The sequence below is a fragment of the Plasmodium knowlesi genome, assembly GCF_000006355.2.
Source record: "Plasmodium knowlesi strain H genome assembly, chromosome: 1".
Lineage (NCBI taxonomy): Eukaryota > Apicomplexa > Aconoidasida > Haemosporida > Plasmodiidae > Plasmodium > Plasmodium knowlesi.
Window position 1 is genome coordinate 338394 of NC_011902.2, and position 20207 is coordinate 358600.

Genomic DNA, 20207 nt, shown 5'->3' on the forward strand with positions numbered 1-20207 from the left:
CAATAAAATAAAATAAATAAATAAAGCAAAGTAGCCCCTATATGGTTACTATATTTGTTTAAATATATATGTCACCCTAACCGCGCTAGCCGCTACGTCAAATTTTCCGAAATGCCAAAAGTGCCATCAGTGGGGCTGTTCAATTAAGCCACGAAGGCATTATCCCTGATATGCCCAAATGGTTATCAAGAAAAAAAAAAAAATAAAAAAAAAGAGGCGAATATAAGCGTGAGGCTGAAGCAAAACGATTGATTGACTGATTGGATGATTGGTTGACCGTTTGGATTTTTCAGGAAGAGTGATGAGAACAGGCAAAACGGGAAAGATCAGAGTTCCCGTTATCCTACTTGGGTTATAATCGCTCGCAAGTGACTGTGAAAAAAGAGGATTCACCCCCCTTAAGAAAATTTCTTGGAGACGAACCAATTCACATTGGCAATCTTGAACTGATTAGGAAAAGAACCCTGGCGCGAGCACGATAAAAACCCGTTGCCCTTGAGAGACACCCCACCCCCCTGTAGAAACCATGCCACAGAACGACTACATAGAGCTGCACCGCAAGAGGTATGGCTACCGCTTTGACTATTTTGAAAAGACGCGGAAGAAGGAAGCGAGAAAAGTACACAAAGAAGCACAGAAAGCAAAGAAACTGAGAGGCATAAAGGCAAAAATATACAACAAGAAAAAATACACAGAGAAAGTAAATCTAAAGAAAACGATAAAGGCCCATGAACCAAAGGACGTAAAAACCAACACAAAAATAAATGATGATAATGGATTGCCATCGTATCTACTTGACAGAACCCAAGTGAAAGGAACAAAAGTTTTAACTAACCTACTTAAACAAAAGAGGAAAAGCAAAGCAGGAAAATGGGAGTTACCTATCCCGAAAATACAAGCCCTAAACGAGGCAGAAATGTTAAGGGTTGTCAAATCTGGAAAGAGGAGAAGAAAAACATGGAAACGACTCATCGACAAAATTTCTTTTGTTGGAAATGATTTTACCAGGAAAAATCCAAAATATGAGAGATATATTCGACCAAGTAGCTTACGTTTTAAGAAGGCCAATGTATACCACAGTGAATTAAAGACCACCTTCTCTCTCGATATAATAAGTGTTAAGGTAAACCCGCAGTCAAATTTGTATACGAACTTAGGCGTTATTACAAAAGGTACCATCATAGAGGTGAACGTCAGTGAACTAGGGCTTGTTACGCAATCAGGGAAAATTATTTGGGCCAAGTTTGCTCAGGTTACCAACAACCCTGAATTGGATGGATGCATAAATGCCACACTCCTCGTGTAGGAGAAGTGTTGCAACCGTATCGTAAAGATGCAGTGTCTGTCCAACGTTGGATAGGTGTTCTTAAGTTTGTGCAGATCCCCCCCCCCCCCTTTGCCGATTTGCTTCTCCATTTTTGTAACATTCGCTTGATTTGTCCGGAAGGTACTAGGAAGAGGACACACACGTAGAAGAGGATACGCACACGCCAGGTGTTCTTCTGCGGAGCTGTTTTCCCTTTTTCCACCCCACCCATGCGTACATATTAAACTTCCCACATGACGTAGGAACTTTTTTATTTCGCATTGTTTTACCTTCCCCGTTTTCCTTTTTTTTTTTTTTTTTTTTTTTTTTTCATTTTTACTCTTTTTAGTACTTCCCTAAGAAAATTTGTTTACACCCACACGTAACCGTGTCAAATGAGCTTTGCCTGTATGGCTTATTTGAAAGAACGTGGATACCGTTTGTCTTGTTTTTATGCGGCCAATTGATGGACCGATTTGGGAACCCCTCTTTCCACCCCGCGATGGCAATCGTGGAAAATTTACAAATCTTCCTTCGCGCCACCTGAGAACGGAATGGCATTTCCTATCGTGTCATGATTTGTAGGCACAGTTCTGAGCTGTGGGATAGGAAAAAAAAAAAAAAAAAAAAAAAAAAAAAAGCGAAGGTCCGTAGAAAGGTACAACTCGTTTAGGGGGACCGGAACCAAGCAGTCGTCTGTAAGTAGGCACCAGAGTACCTAACCAAGAGCCTGCCTACGCGCGCAAAATGAGCGGCAATTTTAATCTCCCCACTTCTATCATACACCAGCCTCTCATTCCATTTTTTGCTTCTCTATTTTGGGGGGAAAAAACTGTTGCGACTGACGATGCTGTAATTTTTTTTTTTTTTTTTTTTCTAGTAAAATATGTGTCCCCCCCCCCTTTAGTGCACATTTGCGTCCATTTTACGAAAGGGTAATTTTGAGGAGTCCATCTTAGCGAAAAAATAAATCTACCGATACACACACACGAGCAAATTTTTTAAGTACGTAAATAATTGCGAGCACGTGCCAATTCGAAGCACGTAGGTGTACGCTCCGTGTGTCGACGATTGTGCCAACGATCCCCTTCTCGTCCTGAGGTTAGCACCAAGTGTTGCGCCTAAATTTTGTGTCCACAAGGGTCCCCCATTTAGGGCAAGAAGATTGTAACCTTTCCTTTTTTTCTTCTTCTTTCACATCCATTTGGAAGATTAAAATTTATCACCTATCAGTAGCCACCTTCACGACTCTTCATCCTCCCGGGAGGGATCCAAACCCGTGTAGGAAGGAAGCATAAGCGTAAGGGAGGCGGGGAAAAAAAAAAATAAATAAAATAAAATAAAAAAATAAAATAAAAGTGGGAAGATTCACCCCTGTTGTTTCTTTTCCAATTTCTATGCCAATCACATCAAATGGAAAACGTGTTCGACAACAAGAAGGATCTGTCCGTTGGGATGCGCGTGTTCAGCTGCGCTTTCGGCGATGAGAAGGTGGGCGGGGACGCGGCAGATGGTGAGTCCAGCTCCTCCTGCACGGAGGAGCTGGACAACCAAGTGGCGGACGAAAATTTAATCAGGTATCTCTTCAACGAGCAGATAAATATAAAGGTAGGCACGGTGCGCTTCATAGGTACACTGAAGAATCACCCACATCCGAACAAGACGTTCTATGGGATCGAATGGGACAAGAAAAAGGATGGAAAGAACTTTGGAGATTTCAATAACGATGTTTACTTCTACCCCTTACACCTACTCACAAAGGAGAAAACAAAAAGGTACTATAACTTGGATGACCACACATTGGGTATACCTATCGAAAGAGACAAAAAGCTTGTGGGAGAACTTGGAACTTGTAAGGAGCTACTTAAGCCCTGCTCATTCATGCCATTGGAAAAAATACACGTAGGGTTAACCTTCTTTCAAGCTCTACATTTCCGATACACATATTTCTTCACGGACTCTGATCTCTACGTAGAAGATTATCAAACGAAGAAGACCAAGCGGGTTCAATTTAGTGGAATCACAGAAGCAAGGAAGTATTTCCAGAATTTCTACCAACTCACAAATATAACCCTAAATAAATACTTAATATATACCTGTGGAGGAGATGACAAGATAATGTTTCACAAGCTTCGTAGCTTATCTCTCTGTGGGAATCTGATCAGCCAGTGGAAGGATATTTTTCACATTATTAGCTTGGCTAGGGAGTTGTCTTACCTCAACGTGTCGGACAATAAAATGTTAAAGTTGAATCTGGAATCGGTTCAACGGGTCTATCCGTGTGGCAACCTGCGCGATTGCCATGGTGGCTGCCAGTGTGGTCATGATAGTGAAGATAAAGAGGGACAACATCAGGAAAGTACAATCGATGCGGGGGGGAATCCACTCATATGTAGCCACTGCATGCAGGACAATCTAATCCGATTTGAACAGATTAAAGAACTATGCATTGACAACACTATGATAGAATGGGAGGATGTTCTAATTTTGTCATTCGTTTTTCCTAACATGGAAACACTTAGCTTGAAAAAAAACTACCTCACACGTATCTCAATGAGCGACATTGACCTTGTCAAATCTCCCGTACTTTTGCAGTATGTCCAAAGTGGCAGACGTGAGAAGGGAACTCCTTCCGAAACGCACAATAGATTTCCACTTCATTGCCAGGCGCAGCAAGGCGAACCTACCGTGGGATCGTACGTGTCGATGGATGCGAGGGAGAACACTCCGACCAACGTGGTGACCACTGTGGGGGAGGAAAACGAGGGATATATACACACCTTTATGAAGTTACATAAAATAGTACTGAACGATAACTACCTGCACGATTACGAAGACCTATTTTCCTTTATTCACCAGGTGAAATCCATTCGAGCCGTCTTCGTAAAGAGGAACAAATTTACAGACAGGGACGACTTAGTGACCGTTGCAGAGAGGGTATGTTCATTGACGGGAAAGGAAGACATGAGGGATAAGGAAGTAGAGCAAAGCGTGGAAGACGGAGGAGAGAACCCCCCCCATGACCGGCTTCAACGGATAAAGGAAAAATTCAGCCACCTAAAAGAGCTCCTGCTGGATGATAACAAAATCATGAACTACAAAACCTTGCGAGATTTGTTCTACATTTTTTACCACCTGGAGACCTTAAATTACCAGAAGGGAAAAAACAATATCAAGGTGAAGAAGGACCTCCGTTTTATATTAGTGGCCATCCTCCCCATGTTGAAAACACTCAATCGGAGCTACATAAACAAGAATGAACGCATAAATTCGGAGCGTTTCTTTATATCCCTTTACCAGAAGGACGACGTAGTTAGGGTGTTTAACGAGGCTGTGCTCGGCTGCCGCCATAGTGATCGTCTGGAATCCATGCACTACGAGGCTTTGCAGGGTGAGATTGCATACGACATACACCCCGGTCGTACTTTTTCCGTATATCTTTTTGCACTATTCCTACACTTGCGTTACACCACTTATGCACTTGCGTTACACCACTTATGCACTTGCGTTACACCACTTATGCACTTGCTTTACACCACTTCTGCACTTGCTTTACACCACTTCTTCACTTGCTTTACACCACTTCTTCACTTGCGTTACACCGCTTCTACACCGTTTTGCCCCCTTGCAGACCAACCGAGCGTCGAAACCTCCAAAGGCATGCAGAGTAACTTAATCAATATCACCATCATCCCCGAATTTATAAATTCCAAAAAATATGAAATCGTAAAAAAAAAGGTCAACAAGCATATGAACATAAAAGACCTAAAGTATCTGTGTTCGCGTCTCTATTCTGTTCCCCTCCCGAAGATGCAGCTATTTTACACGGACGAGGTAGGTCATACGAGATAAATGCACAAGGAGAAGCACTCCTTGTGCCGTCTCTTATGTACAGATCTCCATATTTTCCTTACGCCAAGATAGACACGTGTTATCCGTTTTCGCACTTTCCTTTTGGACATTATATACGACTTCATTCCACCCACCATGCGCATTTTATACCAACCCATTTTGGGATTTTTTTTTTTTTTTTTTTTTTTTTTTTAGAACAACCCTATGTGCGTTGAAATTGTGGACAGCAACTCCAGTCTGTACACCTACGGAATTGACAACAACTCGAAGATAAAAATTACGATGGAACAGTAGATGGATCCTTGGATGAGTTTCTTCTCGTTGGATGGAGGAGGATGCTCACTTATGCATGTACAGGTGTATGCACGCTGCGCCATTTTTTTTTTTTTTTTTTTTTTTTTTACGTACTTTTGTGTCACTACAACGTACCACCCCCAGCTGTGCTTCTCTGCGTGCGTTCCTCAAGGGAGCAGCTATAAGTTTAAGCGGGGTTGGTGTTATCTCGTTTGTCATATTTTCACTTTTTTTCATCTGGTCACTTTCTCATTTTTATGGAGAAATGTCAAAAAGGAGGCACTTCCCAGCTGTGACAACTCAAGGCACCTTGGCCTTATTTATTTTTTTTTTTTGTAAAAATTTCCTACCTCGTTTGTTGTAAGACCGATCAACGTAATGCTAAAAATGTGTGCACGTGAATGGATTCCCACACACATACACCCCTCACTAGTATACCCATGTGGAAAGAAAAAATCATTCCACGAGCGACGTGTGTGGAGTGGAAGACAACTATGCACATGACATTTATTTTTTTATATTCCTGGACGTACGTTAAAAGGAGGTAAAAATAAGAAAAAAAGGACAATATGCTAAAATGGCACTTTCACTTCATTCCATTTGACACGTAACGGTGGGGGTACAAAGACCTTTCCTTGTCTCACGAATTTTAAAAACAAACAAATGGCCAATGTAGGCACACCATTTTAGAAATATAATCCATTTACATTTTTTTTTTTTTTTTTTTTTTTTTTTTCTTAAAGGTGAGTTTATCACACAGGGGAAGGGCGGTGTTTGTAAAGCCTCTATGCATGTTTCCTATCATGCAACGAGGACAAATTTAATTTTGGGGGGCATATAAAAAAAAAAAGGGGAGGAAAAAAAAAAAAAAAAAAAAAAAAAAAAAGACGCGCTTACAAAGGTAGTTACAAGAAGGCAAACTCTTAACAGGTCCTACACAAACCATGGAGGAACGTCCCACGGGCATGAGGAGTCTCCCCTTGACGGAAAAAAAAGGCGGGACGAACAGGTTAATCCAGTCCAGCCCGGACATCCCCACAAAGGAAGAGCTAGAGATATGTTTTCATCTGCCCAACGGAGAAACTCTTACAATGATGGAGAACGGAGGGATAGAAATTGGTCACTTGAAGCTAAAGCTATCGAAATTGTTGGGGAAACCCTATCAGAAAATCTCCTTAACGTACAATAATATGTCCATGATGGATCCTTTGTCTATTATCGACGTGATTAAGATGGCGAGTTTGGAAAAAATCCACATCGAGGTGGGTTATTCTGACTAATATGCAGTCTTACTTTTTACATCCTAAGTGGATACAAATAAGTTCATCTTTTACTGTTTTTTTTTTTTTTTTTTTTTTTCTCTCTCTTCCTTTGCAAACAACTGAACTGAAAAAAAAAATTAAATAATCGTTTTTCCCAAAAATATAATCACTTTTTTTCTACAGTGATTAGGTAAGAAAAAATTCGTCTTGATTTTTTAGTGTTCCATTAAGGCGGCTATAAAGATGGGGGCCCTGTTTGAAGCCCATACCCCCTTGCCTACATCTACAACTTCCTCTCGTAAATATTATAGCAGAGAAGCTTGTCCATCATGTCCGCATGGGTCAGGATCATCCTCCTGCAACAGTATCTCGTTAAATTTAGTTCGTCTAGGGCGTCACACTTGGACACCCCTTCTTCTAACTTCTTTTCGTACAGGCTCCACAGATTTCCTATAAGCTTCCCGCAGGTGAAACAGCGCACGGGGATGATCATTTTGTGGTTCTTCCTTTTTCTTCAAGGGTGTTGCTTCGACTGGCACGGTAGATAAAACGCGCGTAGGTGTATATGTATATTTATAGGTTTTTCTTTTTCCCCTGAAAATGGGGTGCTCCTCATTCGTTGCCTGTCTGTACCCCTTCTGCTATGTACCTTCGCTTCACTTCTTCACGCTGTCCTGGCGGAAAGGAAACTCCAAATACGCGTATCATGCAAAGCCGCGTGCGAATCGTCTTCTCACTAAGCAGTACGTTTTACCACTGTTGCTCAACGTCTGCGTCGTTTTACTCCGCATACATATTTTATATACATATGCATAAATAAGGCTCTTTTTTTCAATGTCCCTTTTTTTTTTCTACTTCCCCTGGGGCCCACTTTCTGCTGTACTGTGTTTTCCCAGGTTGCTCAAACGGGAAAGTAAAGCTTTTTAAAAACAAGGAACAAAATTGTTCAGTTGATAAAATAAACAAAAGGGAAAGAAAATAACCCACATGTTTGTTCGCATATTTGCTAGGTTCTCTCTTTTTCGCGTAACAAAAAAGGGTAAAATGAAAAAAAAAAAAAAAAAAAAAAAAAAAAAAAAAAAACGGGGTAAAATACAACGTTGCGAATACTGAATAAGGACTTATAGCCCCTTTCGGATTTTTTTTTTTTTTTTTTTTTTTTTCCGCCTTTTTTTACCGTGAAGCAGCGCTTCCCTCCGCAGCTGCCAAAAAGAGAAGGAGAAAAGGAAAGAAAAAATATAAAGGGATGAAAAAGAAGAGGCAAAATTGATGAGGGAAATGAAACGGAGGGGGAGAATTAATTAAACGACAGGGTCAGGATGGTGCAAAAAATATCCAATGGAAATATGCTGTGCAAATGGTGGCCAAATGATGATCATAATTCTTTCTATGCTTTTGTCAAAAATTTTCCGAAATATTCCTCCCTTAAACTCATCAGCTTTGGTGTGGCACCCCACAGGGGGCTACAAGTTGTACGCGACGCAACTCATGTAGCGCTCCACCTTGCGCAAGATGTGATAGAAGTTGTGCTTGCACTTGTCCCTCTTGCCCTTTACAAAAACACCAAACTCCTTCCCCGACTTGCTAACATTTTCCGAAAAGGAATAAATATCATTGTTCGATATAAACTGATCGGAGTAGTTAAAAATGGTCGATGCGTATGTCTTGGGTTTTGTATTTATTTGATACTTTGATTTGGTCATGAAGTTTATTACATGGTTTGGGGGAAGGGGGTCAGTCCTACTTGTGCTGTCTTCCCCAGGGTGACTGGGCCCCATACGTTTTCTTCTATGAAAAACGTACATGTCGTGCCAATCTTGTGAGTCCAATCGGGAGATATCTACTTCCGTCCGAATGAAACTCTGGCTTTTAATTCCTTCGATCACGTTGGAGAAATTTAAAATGGGGTTATACCTTAGAATTTTATCTATACCGATGAGGTGCCTGTTGACAACATTGGCCAGGTTGGTGTAGTCCTCTTTCTCGACGCTTGAAGTGATGGTCATACTTTTTTTCTTGGTCTCCAGAAAATCAACGAACATTTCGTCACTCACTTCCTTTGCCTTCTTTTTATAGTTGCAGTAGGCAACGAATTCTTCATGCAGGTTGTTCACGTATTTGATCATACTGCTCAGTTTTGTTGTATGGTCCGATGGCTTTCCCCCCGCCTTGGTCGTCATTTTGTTGTACCCGATGGTGCACCCCTTGTCCAGGAGGTACTCCTTCACCAGTTTAAAGTTCTGTTCGAAATTGTTCAGGTCCTATACGGGGTAAAAAAAAAAATGCGCCATGTTTGTATATATGTATTGAGAGTATATATATATATATATATATATATATGTGTGTGTGTGTGTGTGTGTGTGTATTCGGAGTGATCACTACGGACGCGGCAATTAACTCGCCACTTGGGTGGTTACTCCTGGGCGTACACTTAACACGTGGATGGAGAGGTTCTCCGGCTCGGGGGGCGCCACGACGTTGTCGTAAAAGAACTTGTGGTTATTTAAGTCAAAAAGGTCGACGGGGGCAGATGCATCGTCGCTCTCCGCCTCTTCCTCCCCCTCAACATCATCCGGAAAGATTGACTGAAGCCACAGCCAAAACACAGCCCGTAGTTGTTCAACGTGGAAAAGGTTCACGCCGTTCTTATACACGTGGCAGACTCTATTATACAATGCCGGATCATTCAATAGGAAGAACTCATTAATGGTTATTTTATCGGTTAGCACATGTTCGTAGTTTACATCATCGAATGGTTCTTCCTCTACATTGTTGCTGTGATTTACGGGGTGTCCACCACGACAAGGCGACGCCCCCCCTCCTCCTACAGAGTTATTTCCTCTGTTCGAAAACGCGCTCTCTTTGTTGACACCCGTTCCTTGTGTGCATAATTTATTTTTCACATTTTCTCTGTCCCTTTCGAAATCGACTTGCACGGTGAACATGGCATTATGCATGAGGTCCACTTTTGTGTTTTTACTCCCCATTGCTCTGACCCTATCGGGACACTTTCTTCCTTCAATAGAATTACTGAGGTCGTCCAAATCTGCAATGTTAACGACGACATTGTGTGACTCCATGTAGGTACTCACTAACGAGTTGAATTTGTGAAACAAGAGGAGTCGGTTTTTGTCTAAATGTTCCATATGGTTTATGCGTTGTCTTATTTTCCTCTGTAGTTGTATCAACTGACTGGTATGCTTGTTGACGTTTCGTGTCAACTCAGGGATATACATTTTGACATCGTCATCTGCGACCACGCGCAAGTTTTCACTTCCGTTGCTTCGGTTGGAAGTACTTCCTGTTGAAGCCCCCTCTGTTAAGTCTTCCAACATACCGGAAGTGCGCCCATATCTATCGATGAAATTTTCTTGGTATGTTGCGTAGTCGTAGGTTACGTATTCCTCTAAAGTGAGTTCCTCTTCCATGGAAGTTGCATCCCCCTTAGGTGAATCCCATCCCTCCGGGTCGACACAATCGTCGTACACCTTCGTACATATGCTTTTCTTCTGACTGAAGGGTTCACTCTCCCGTTTTGCAGAGAACATGGTGTTCCTCTTTTTTAAGTACTCATTTTCGCTATGTTCACTCGGTCTTCTGAACTCTCCTCCTAAGGGTTCATGCCCCTTGATTTTTCTGTCACCCCTTATTTGGGTTCTACCTTTTTGCTCATTCAGAAACTTGTACATGTGTCTATACTGGAAAAGTTCCAAATCGTAGGGTCGGTTCGAAAGCAGAAGCATGGCTTCATTTATTACGTGAAAGTAATCTTCCTCTTCTTCGTTTGACTTTTCCATCGTTTTTTCCTGCATCTGGTTTGTTCTCTGTCGGGTAGAGGTACTTCGTCCTCCCCTTGGCTTCATACCACATCTGAGATCCCGGAAAAAAGACTCATAAAATGTCTGCCTCTTATCATAGTGCTCAAATAATTTGGTGCAGTCGATTAGGAACCCAATACATAGGAGGAGCTCCTTACACATTTGAAAATTGCACTTAAGAAGGTGGAACAGTCTGGGGTACTCAAAATATTCAAGAAGAAGCACAGCCATGGGGGAGATTATATTAAGGTTATCTACATAAGGAGCATTATCCATTCCTAGTTCTTCCACGAAGTTGTCTTCTCCATTTCCATCTTCATCATCTGTTTCGTCTTCGTCATTAGGGTAGGTGCATTCTTCTCCCCAGGGAGTATTTCCTACGTCGCCATTCCAACCTGAGGGGATTTTCCTTCCCGATGTAGTACACCCCGAATCATCCTTTCCCCTGGAAAATATTTCATGCTCCACCCTGGAAATTTCTTTCTCTACGTACGCGCTGTAGGTCGGTTTGAACCTCCTCTTAAAGCCAAAACAATACAGTAGGGACAAATCATTAATGAGAAAGTTGTAACAAATGATAACCTTCTTCCTCCTCTTCCCATTTTTCTCGTACTTTCCTCTTCTGAGCAAATCTGCCGTTATGTAGTCTATGCCAAAAAAGTTGAACACCCTGCAAACGTGTTCTAGGCTCTCCTTGATTGAGATATTCATGGGGTGTACAAAAGGTGGTCTGTCTCACTAGATTGAAGTTTCTGATAAAATTCTCGGTGTCTTTAAATAGGGGGGAGAAGCTATCCAGGGTGCACTACGGTAAAAAAGAAAGGGCAATTTTATGCAATTCCCCAATGCGAAGAGGGGAGAATTCCCTTTTTTATGGGGCATTTTTTTTTTTTTTTTTTTTTTTCTCACTCAACTAAGGACAAGTTAGCAAAAAAGAAGAGAAAAAAAAAAAAAAAAAAAAAAAAAACGGCTTGCCCAATGGAAGATCTGTTGTTAATACGCCGTCTTTAAATGACCCAATTGTGGAGACCTCCGTGCATTGCCAAGGCATCCACAACGGAGTGGTGCAAAATTAAGCGAAGCAGAGGGTCAAACAAATTTTTAACCAATCTGGAGACACACCTAACCAAGTGAGCGTTTCGTATGTGTCACACAAAAAAAAAAAAAAAAAAAAAAAAAAAAAGGGATAATCTTCCAAAGTGAGAAAAAGCGAAAATTTATTCATTAATTTATTTATTTTGTAAGGACGAATTTCACCTTTTTGAAAAAGCGCATTTGAGTGTCCCTCTCGCGGGAGCCAATTTATCTCAGTTTATAGTGTGGATAGAAAAAAAAAAAAAAAAAAAAAAAAAGAAAAAGAGAAAAATAGGAAGTAGCCCCATTTCGCTGCCTCTCAAGGAACGCCTTTGGAGACCGACCCCATGATTTTTCCCAAGGCTACTTTCGAAGCAAGCTGACGAGAGGCTTCCATATGTCATGAGGTCTGCCAGAATTTTCCCGCACAGTAAACAATCGGGATAATCAAATATACCTTTTATAATTGCCACGCGAATTGACCAATCCATGGCAAGGTAAGAAAAAGGTACTCAACAAGGAAGAAGAAATTAACATGGAGTTCTCCCTCATATCAGCTGGATCCGATGCGGTAAAGCCATGGCAGAAACAAGTGGAAAAAAAGGAAAACTACATCTTTTTTCCCCGTGCGTTCACTATTCCGATGTTTCACTTATTTAAAGCCACGTGGCACAGGCTACGAAAATTAACACCTGGACATGGTCTTTCATTTCTCTGCGTGTCTACATGGTGAGCAACCTCCCTCATGATAACATACATCACATCTCATGGTCTTTCTTTTTTTTTTTTTTTTTTTTTTTTTTTTTTTTAAATTGCCCTCATTGGGGTTATTGCAGAAAATCTACAAGTGCGTCTTCATTGGGAAGGAGGCAGTGAAGAAGGAGATTTTCCGAAAATATTATCGACACAAAAAAATAGATGCGAAGATTCGAAAATTAAGAGTTTCTAACGAAATCAAATTCACTAAAAAACTAGCCAGTATAAACATAGATGTACCGATTCTCTACTTTGTTGATGTGAATGAGAAAAGTTTGTATTTAGAATTTGTCAAGGGGTGCACCATTAATCAGATTCTAAAAAATGTAAAAGAATATGAACCAAATGTTCCTAGGTGCATAGGAAAAGTGCTAGCCAAAATACATAATGGGAATGTAATCCATGGAGACTTCACAACATCGAACTTGATTTTGAGGAACTCCTACATTGGTGATGTATGCACAATTTTGGATTCTTCCACCGGGTTGCCTTACCAGTTGGACGACGCTGACTCCATACGCCTCTGTGTTATTGATTTCGGTCTATCATTCTTGTCCGCCTCTGTTGAGGTGAGACCAAATGATATTGTACTTCTTTCCGGCATGTATCCTCCATGCAGATTAGCTCAACTTGTGTGCACCTTTGAGTGTACATTCCAGCGGAATAGAGACTGACGCGACATTTCTCCTCCCCATTTCACTCTCTGTAGGACAAAGCAGTCGACCTGTTCGTACTTCTGAAGGCCATCAAAAGTTTCCACAGCGAGTTCGCACTCCTGGTGAGATGAGTCATTTTCATGTAGCACATATGAATGAACAATTGGCCCATCATTAAGTTACACCCTTAAATGTGTAACAAAAACCAACACCCCCATGATAATGATGATGAACCGACTGACTTTCTCCTTTTCACCCCCCCCTCTTCTCTTCCTCACGCATGACACAGGAGGAGGACATCCTCTCGGGGTACCAAACCAAATCAGACAATTTTGATGAAATAAAGAAGAAGTTAGAAATAGGTAAGGCCATAGTTTGGGGCATCTCTTTACACGACATTACATACGGCCATATGATAAGGAGAATTACGTGTGGCACACTTTGCTTCACTTTACGCCTTCTTCTTTTTCACCTCGTTTCAGTCAAACAGAGAGGTCGCAAGAGACCCATGGTTGGATAGAACTAACATATTCAGCGATGAGAGGAAGAAATAACAAGAACAGTTGATCCTTCCATCTGGATTCGCACCTGCTTGAGGATGATTCCTCAGGAAGAAGACATGTTTTTCTGAAAATAAATTGAGCCTCTCCTCCCCTCCTTTGATGATTTTCTCATTCATTTGTGCCACTTGTGAAGTCCTTCCTTGTTTATTTCACGAATTTTCTGGATTCATTTTTTTTTTTTTTTTTTTTTTTTTTGTGTGTGTACTTTGGTAGAACAAACTTAGGGGTATTTATTCATTCATTTTTACATGCAGAATTCTTTCATTCCGTAGTTATAGCTTTGTGTGCATATATAATGACGCATGCTTCTGCTCTTATCGAAGGGAAGTTGCTTTGCCCGTTGATGAATTTGACGCGGAAAAGTAACCTCCATATACGTTCCTTTCATTTTCAGCTAACAAATAAACGCGGTAAAAAGGGCGCGACGAAGGAGAATTTGAAGAATAAAAAGCTTCTCCTAAACATTTGCGTGTTGCAAACTTAGGGGATAGGCAACACAAAAAGCTACGTTGTCTCATGTGCTCCTAAACAAAGGCATCCATAAAAAAACTACACACCAATTTTTTCATTTATTTTTTTTTCCTTTCCAATGAAGGCACAGTGTGTGACCACACGTTGCCATTTTGACGAGTGTTTTATAAATCAGGGGAAAGTCCCTGCGTTTCCTCGCCATACATTTTTTTCCTAAACATTCGTTGTATGTGGAAGACCTTGTTACGAATTCAAAATAATGGGAGGTACTCCTCTTTTTCACCCTATGCCGGTTTTGTATTTCCATTTGGGAGAGGAGAACATGTGGAATGTGCATGCATTGGGGGATGGGGGCATTTCTCACTTGGAAAAGAAAAGAAAAAAAAAATAGCCATATGTGCAGGCGAAAAATGTGAATGCCAAGGTGAATTTTTTCCCTCGCCAGATTGAATATATCATTATGTAGGTTAAAACTTATATGCGGAAAAATCCTGCTGTATTTTTTCTACACTTGTAATTTTCTTCTGAGTGAGGAATGCGTGTTTCTTTTTTTTTTTTTTTTTTTTTTTTTTTTTTTGCCCTCACTTCCTCATATGACACCCCCCCGTGCATGTACGTTTTTTTCTCAAATGTGCTTTGGAAAAAAATGGGCTGCAGAAGCTAGCAGTAGGGGGTGCGCCCTTTCCATAACAGTCCACGGGGGCTACCTGGACAAACGGCTAAATCCGTAATGGGTGAGTATTCCCGTGGGTGTACTCCCCCTCCAAATGTGGTATAGAGGTACGTATGGCACACTTAGGATGAAGAACTACAAAGAGGGTAAGTACATAGGAAGGAAAAAGTGGGTTTGCTTGCACTTGAGGGGAGTAAAGTGGGGAGGGTGAACAGATAATGATGGAAAGGGCCGAATAAATTCGGCACATTTGCACTTTATGCCGCTACAGAATAAAAAAAAAAAAAAAAAAAAAAAAAAAAGGGGGTTAAAGGAACAGAAAAATGGAGGAACCCCTCCTTTTTTTTTTTTTTTTTTACGCTTCTTCCGCCGAAGAAAAAGTAGCCTGTGCGAGCTGTGAACCGGTGTTTCTCCACACCGCATGTTGGTACACTGCGGGATGAACTGCCTTGGTCGCTCACTCGCTCGCAAAACACGGTTAGCAATTTCTACAATGATACGACGCGCATATAGAAAAATATAAAAAAAAATATATATATATAAATATATATATAAAAGTATATATATAAAAATATATATATAAATATTATATATATGTATGCACATGTAACTCAATTTGCTTGATGCCATCTCGAGATGGTCCCCGGCGGGGCATACAGGTATATAAAGCCTGATGGGTGGTGCATGCGGCAAAATGATACGCCCCGCCCTCCTGCCATGGGGACCACGACGAATCAATCGCATTTGTTGCGTCACAGCTTAGTGTAGAATTTTATTAGTAAGCAGTATGCCTGAGGAATACGCACCCTATATGAGGTGGGCATACAAGCAGCTTATGGATATAATAAAAATATGCCACCCCCTAAGGAAAAAAAAAAGAAGAAAAAAAAGGCCCCGTGCGAAGGGGCCATTGGAACCATTATTTGATTATTGACGTTCTTTTTTTTTTTTTTTTTTTTTTTTCTTCCGGTTGGCTTTTTCTCATGTGTTTAGTGGTGAAAACAATTTTTTTTTTTGTCACGCTAGGGATTTTAAAAATTAAAAATAAAATAAATATTAAAATAAATTAAAATAAATTACAAATAAAATATAAATTCAAAACGAATTAAAAAAAAAAAACACTTCACCCACGTCGTGAAAAAAAAAAAAAAAACATCTTTTCGAATATTTCCCAATTGAATAAATTAAGGAAATAACAAAAATAAAGAAAAGTTACTCTCTCTAAAGTGATAAAAACACAAGGAAACGTTAACCCCCCAGAATCGCATACTGCGCTGGATTGTGCTAAATTGAGAGCAACTTCCCCCCTATAACTGTGAAGGAATTTTTCCCACCGTTCGCAAGCCTTTTCCCACACAAGGAAAAAAAAAAAAAAAAAACAGGTGCGCCAAAAAGAAAAAAGTGAGATGTTATGGAATGTGGCAAAAAAGGGGCTTTCCCATTTTTTTAAAGTTAAAAAAAAGCGCTCTAACTGTGTTGTCCCAATTTTGCATGGCGGAAAGAGCATTGGGGCCTGACCCATCTGCATTTTAATATCGTGCTAGGGAGATTGATTCTACCCAGTTCGTCACCACTCAAAAAAGGCGCGCATATGTGTACTGTGTGTCCCGCAAATTAAGCCCCCCCCTCCCTTATATATTCGTTCCACCATATTTTGGTGAATGCACAAAAGAAGGAAAAAAGAAAAAAAAGAACATTTTGATGACAATAACATTGAGTGTGAAAACTCTCCTTCTTAAGGCGCGTTCACCAAAATAGTGAAACGAATATATAAGGGAGGGGTCTTGAGCGGAATTAAGTATGCATATGTGCGTAAAAAAAAAAAAAAAAAAAAAAAAAAAGGCACAAATGGTATGAACACATGCAGATGCATTACCGACTCATTTATTTTTTTCTTTTCCTACCCCATCACGCAGACAAGGAAATTTTTCCTTAAACCCCGAAACCCATTTTGCCAACCCTGCTAAGCCAAAATGTCAAAGGAAACCTTCGCATTCAATGCCGATATTAGGCAGTTAATGAGTTTAATAATTAACACATTTTATAGCAACAAGGAAATCTTTCTGAGAGAATTGATTAGTAATGCAAGTGATGCTCTGGACAAAATTAGATATGAATCCATTACAGATACGCAGAAATTGTCCGCGGAACCAGAGTTCTACATTCGTATTATTCCAGACAAAACGAACAACACGCTAACAATTGAAGACTCTGGTATTGGTATGACAAAAAATGATTTGATCAATAACTTAGGAACAATTGCTAGATCAGGAACGAAGGCATTTATGGAGGCTATTCAAGCCAGTGGAGACATTTCTATGATTGGTCAGTTTGGTGTTGGTTTCTACTCAGCCTACCTTGTTGCGGATCACGTTGTTGTTGTATCGAAAAATAATGATGATGAACAATACGTGTGGGAATCTGCTGCGGGTGGCTCTTTCACTGTGACGAAGGATGAATCCAATGAAAAGATAGGAAGAGGTACAAAAATTATTCTTCACTTGAAGGATGACCAATTGGAGTATCTAGAAGAAAAAAGAATTAAAGACTTGGTGAAGAAGCACTCTGAATTTATTTCCTTCCCAATTAAGCTATATTGTGAAAGACAAAACGAGAAAGAAATCACCGCATCTGAGGACGAAGCAGAGGAGGAAGATGCTGATGGAGAGAAGAAGAAAGAAGGAAAGGATGAATTGGAAGAAGGAGAAGATGCTGACAAGGAAAAGAAAGAAGACAATGAGGAGGAAGAAGATAAGGAAAAGGGAGATGACCACCCAAAAGTGGAAGATGTAACAGAAGAATTAGAAAATGCGGAGAAAAAAAAAAAGAAGGAAAAGAGAAAGAAAAAAATACACACCGTTGAACACGAATGGGAAGAATTAAACAAACAAAAACCTCTCTGGATGAGAAAACCTGAAGAAGTCACCAATGAAGAATATGCTAGCTTCTACAAATCCCTGACGAATGATTGGGAGGATCACTTGGCTGTCAAACATTTTTCTGTTGAAGGACAACTAGAATTTAAGGCACTTTTATTTATTCCGAAAAGAGCCCCCTTCGATATGTTCGAAAATAGAAAGAAGAGAAACAACATCAAGTTGTATGTTAGACGTGTCTTCATCATGGACGACTGTGAGGAGATTATCCCTGAGTGGCTTAACTTCGTCAAGGGTGTTGTCGATTCGGAGGATTTACCACTGAACATTTCCAGAGAATCCTTACAACAGAACAAAATTCTCAAGGTCATTAAGAAAAACTTAATCAAGAAATGCCTTGACATGTTTTCTGAACTAGCCGAAAACAAGGACAACTACAAGAAATTTTATGAACAGTTCAGTAAGAACTTGAAGCTGGGTATCCACGAGGACAACGCCAACCGTGCGAAGGTAGGTTTTTCATTTCTATGTAAAATGTGGCACTGCAAAGGAAAGGGCGTATCTAGTTTGCATATCAATATCCCGTCCTTACAAAATATCTATCCAAATTTAATTACATGCACGTGAACCTTCCAAAGGGGGAAAACGCGTGCATGTCCAGACGTTTGGAAAAATAATTCGGGAGCAATCACACTCATAATCATGTGGGGTGTTATACTCCACTGATTAGTCATTGAGTGGGTTGTCTTTTTTTTTTTCCCGTTCGCTTATCACCTTAGCATGTGTTTATTGTTTGCCCGTGTTATGTGTATATGCACATAGACGGGTGAATAAGACGGCCGAGTGGCCACGACAATTAAACACATTGAGTCATGGAAGCGTAACAAAATATACCTGAATAGTACTATATAAGAATTTGCTCTCTGTTTATGTTTCTTCGTTTGTACCACCCCCTCCCCCTATTGATAAAATTATTTTTCATAAATTTCTCTCCCCCCCCACACACAATACACACCTTCCATAGATCACTGAGTTGCTCCGCTTCCAAACCTCCAAATCTGGTGATGAAATGATAGGACTGAAGGAATACGTAGACAGAATGAAGGAGAACCAGAAGGATATCTACTACATCACGGGTGAATCCATCAACGCAGTGTCTAACTCGCCATTCTTGGAAGCTCTCACGAAGAAGGGATTCGAAGTGATATATATGGTTGACCCAATCGATGAGTATGCAGTACAACAGTTGAAAGATTTCGAAGGAAAGAAATTAAAATGTTGTACCAAGGAAGGTCTCGACATTGATGATTCTGAAGAAGCGAAGAAGACATTCGAAACAATGAAGGCTGAATATGAAGGTCTATGTAAAGTTATAAAGGATGTACTTCATGAGAAGGTAGAGAAAGTTGTAGTTGGACAAAGAATAACAGACTCACCATGTGTTTTGGTTACATCTGAATTTGGATGGTCAGCCAACATGGAAAGAATTATGAAAGCTCAAGCTTTAAGAGATAACTCCATGACTAGCTATATGTTGTCGAAAAAAATTATGGAAATCAATGCACGCCATCCAATCATTACTGCTTTGAAACAAAAGGCAGATGCAGACAAGTCAGACAAAACTGTTAAAGATTTAATATGGCTTCTATTCGATACTTCTCTCTTAACCTCTGGATTTGCCCTTGAGGAACCCACCACCTTCTCCAAGAGAATTCACAGAATGATTAAATTGGGTCTGTCCATTGATGAGGATGAAAACAACGACATTGAGTTGCCACCCTTGGAAGAGACCATCGACGCTACTGACTCCAAGATGGAGGAGGTTGACTAATCCTATCCGTCCAAATTCATCACACATGAAGAAGTAGATTGCCTGCTCAACTTTATGTATTGTTCAAATTATTTCATGAACTCGCGAAGCCAAGAGAGAGGCAAGAAAAAAAAAAAAAAAAAAAAAAAAAAACACGCGCTGTGTCTGTGCATATGGATTAGAGAGACTGGCCACGGTTAGGAGACGGGGTGAGCGGGAGATACCGCCGCGCGGCTGTTCATTTCGTTGCGCCTCCACCTATATGCAGCCCTCTTTTTTCATTTTTACTCCCTCTGCATGTTACCGTTTCGGCACACCTCGCAGGGAGGCTATATAGCACATTTAGCACGTGTGGCACACATAGCATACATACATATATAAATGTATAAATATATAGTATATATATATATATATATATATGGGAAAAAAAAAAAGAAGCCACTTGTTTACTATTTCCATTTGAATGTTGTACCTGTGTGCATGTTATTTTTTCTCCTTGTTGTGCTCATGTGTACTTTTCAACCCCCCGGTGCGGAGAGTTGTTAATGTGTTTATGCGCAAGTGCACTGATGGATACCGAACAAATCCACATGCATAAACTCCTGCACATGTTTTTCTACCCATTGTGAACTTCAGCATGAAAAAAAAAACAAACAAAAAAAAAAAAAAAAACAACGTCAAAACAAGCATGAGCATATATGAGCAAAAAAAAAAAAAAAAAAAAAAAATTATACGAGGAAAAAAGACATTTATAAATTTTAAGAATATATTGGAACATATTTTTGTGAATGATCAA

General features: G+C 40.2%; 7 protein-coding genes across 7 annotated transcripts; 5 read left to right on the forward strand and 2 right to left on the reverse strand.

The window, feature by feature from the left end:
- Positions 1–526: 526 nt before the first annotated feature.
- Positions 527–1306, forward strand: PKNH_0106400 (ribosomal protein S8e, putative; the record flags this gene model as incomplete). Its single annotated transcript, XM_002257520.1, has 1 exon — positions 527–1306. The coding sequence occupies one exon, from the start codon at positions 527–529 to the stop codon at positions 1304–1306; it is 780 nt and encodes a 259-aa protein (XP_002257556.1).
- Positions 1307–2719: 1413 nt separating this feature from the next.
- Positions 2720–5452, forward strand: PKNH_0106500 (cytoskeleton associated protein, putative; the record flags this gene model as incomplete). The annotated part of the gene is made up of 3 exons (XM_039113740.1): positions 2720–4697; positions 4938–5140; positions 5354–5452. The coding sequence occupies 3 exons, from the start codon at positions 2720–2722 to the stop codon at positions 5450–5452; spliced, it is 2280 nt and encodes a 759-aa protein (XP_038969366.1).
- Positions 5453–6396: 944 nt separating this feature from the next.
- On the forward strand, positions 6397–6732 carry PKNH_0106600 (conserved Plasmodium protein, unknown function; the record flags this gene model as incomplete). Its single annotated transcript, XM_002257522.2, has 1 exon — positions 6397–6732. One exon carries the CDS (start codon positions 6397–6399, stop codon positions 6730–6732), a length of 336 nt encoding a protein of 111 aa, XP_002257558.1.
- A 265-nt stretch (positions 6733–6997) lies between these two features.
- PKNH_0106700 (DNA-directed RNA polymerases I, II, and III subunit RPABC5, putative) lies at positions 6998–7207 on the reverse strand (the record flags this gene model as incomplete). Its single annotated transcript, XM_002257523.1, has 1 exon — positions 6998–7207. One exon carries the CDS (start codon positions 7205–7207, stop codon positions 6998–7000), a length of 210 nt encoding a protein of 69 aa, XP_002257559.1.
- A 970-nt stretch (positions 7208–8177) lies between these two features.
- Positions 8178–11243, reverse strand: PKNH_0106800 (conserved Plasmodium protein, unknown function; the record flags this gene model as incomplete). Its single annotated transcript, XM_002257524.1, has 2 exons — positions 8178–8975; positions 9144–11243. The coding sequence occupies 2 exons, from the start codon at positions 11241–11243 to the stop codon at positions 8178–8180; spliced, it is 2898 nt and encodes a 965-aa protein (XP_002257560.1).
- Positions 11244–12141: 898 nt separating this feature from the next.
- On the forward strand, positions 12142–13538 carry PKNH_0106900 (EKC/KEOPS complex subunit BUD32, putative; the record flags this gene model as incomplete). Its single annotated transcript, XM_039113741.1, has 5 exons — positions 12142–12177; positions 12443–12931; positions 13072–13140; positions 13308–13380; positions 13501–13538. 5 exons carry the CDS (start codon positions 12142–12144, stop codon positions 13536–13538), a joined length of 705 nt encoding a protein of 234 aa, XP_038969367.1.
- Positions 13539–16698: 3160 nt separating this feature from the next.
- PKNH_0107000 (heat shock protein 90, putative) lies at positions 16699–19432 on the forward strand (the record flags this gene model as incomplete). The annotated part of the gene is made up of 2 exons (XM_039113742.1): positions 16699–18111; positions 18626–19432. 2 exons carry the CDS (start codon positions 16699–16701, stop codon positions 19430–19432), a joined length of 2220 nt encoding a protein of 739 aa, XP_038969368.1.
- Positions 19433–20207: the final 775 nt, after the last annotated feature.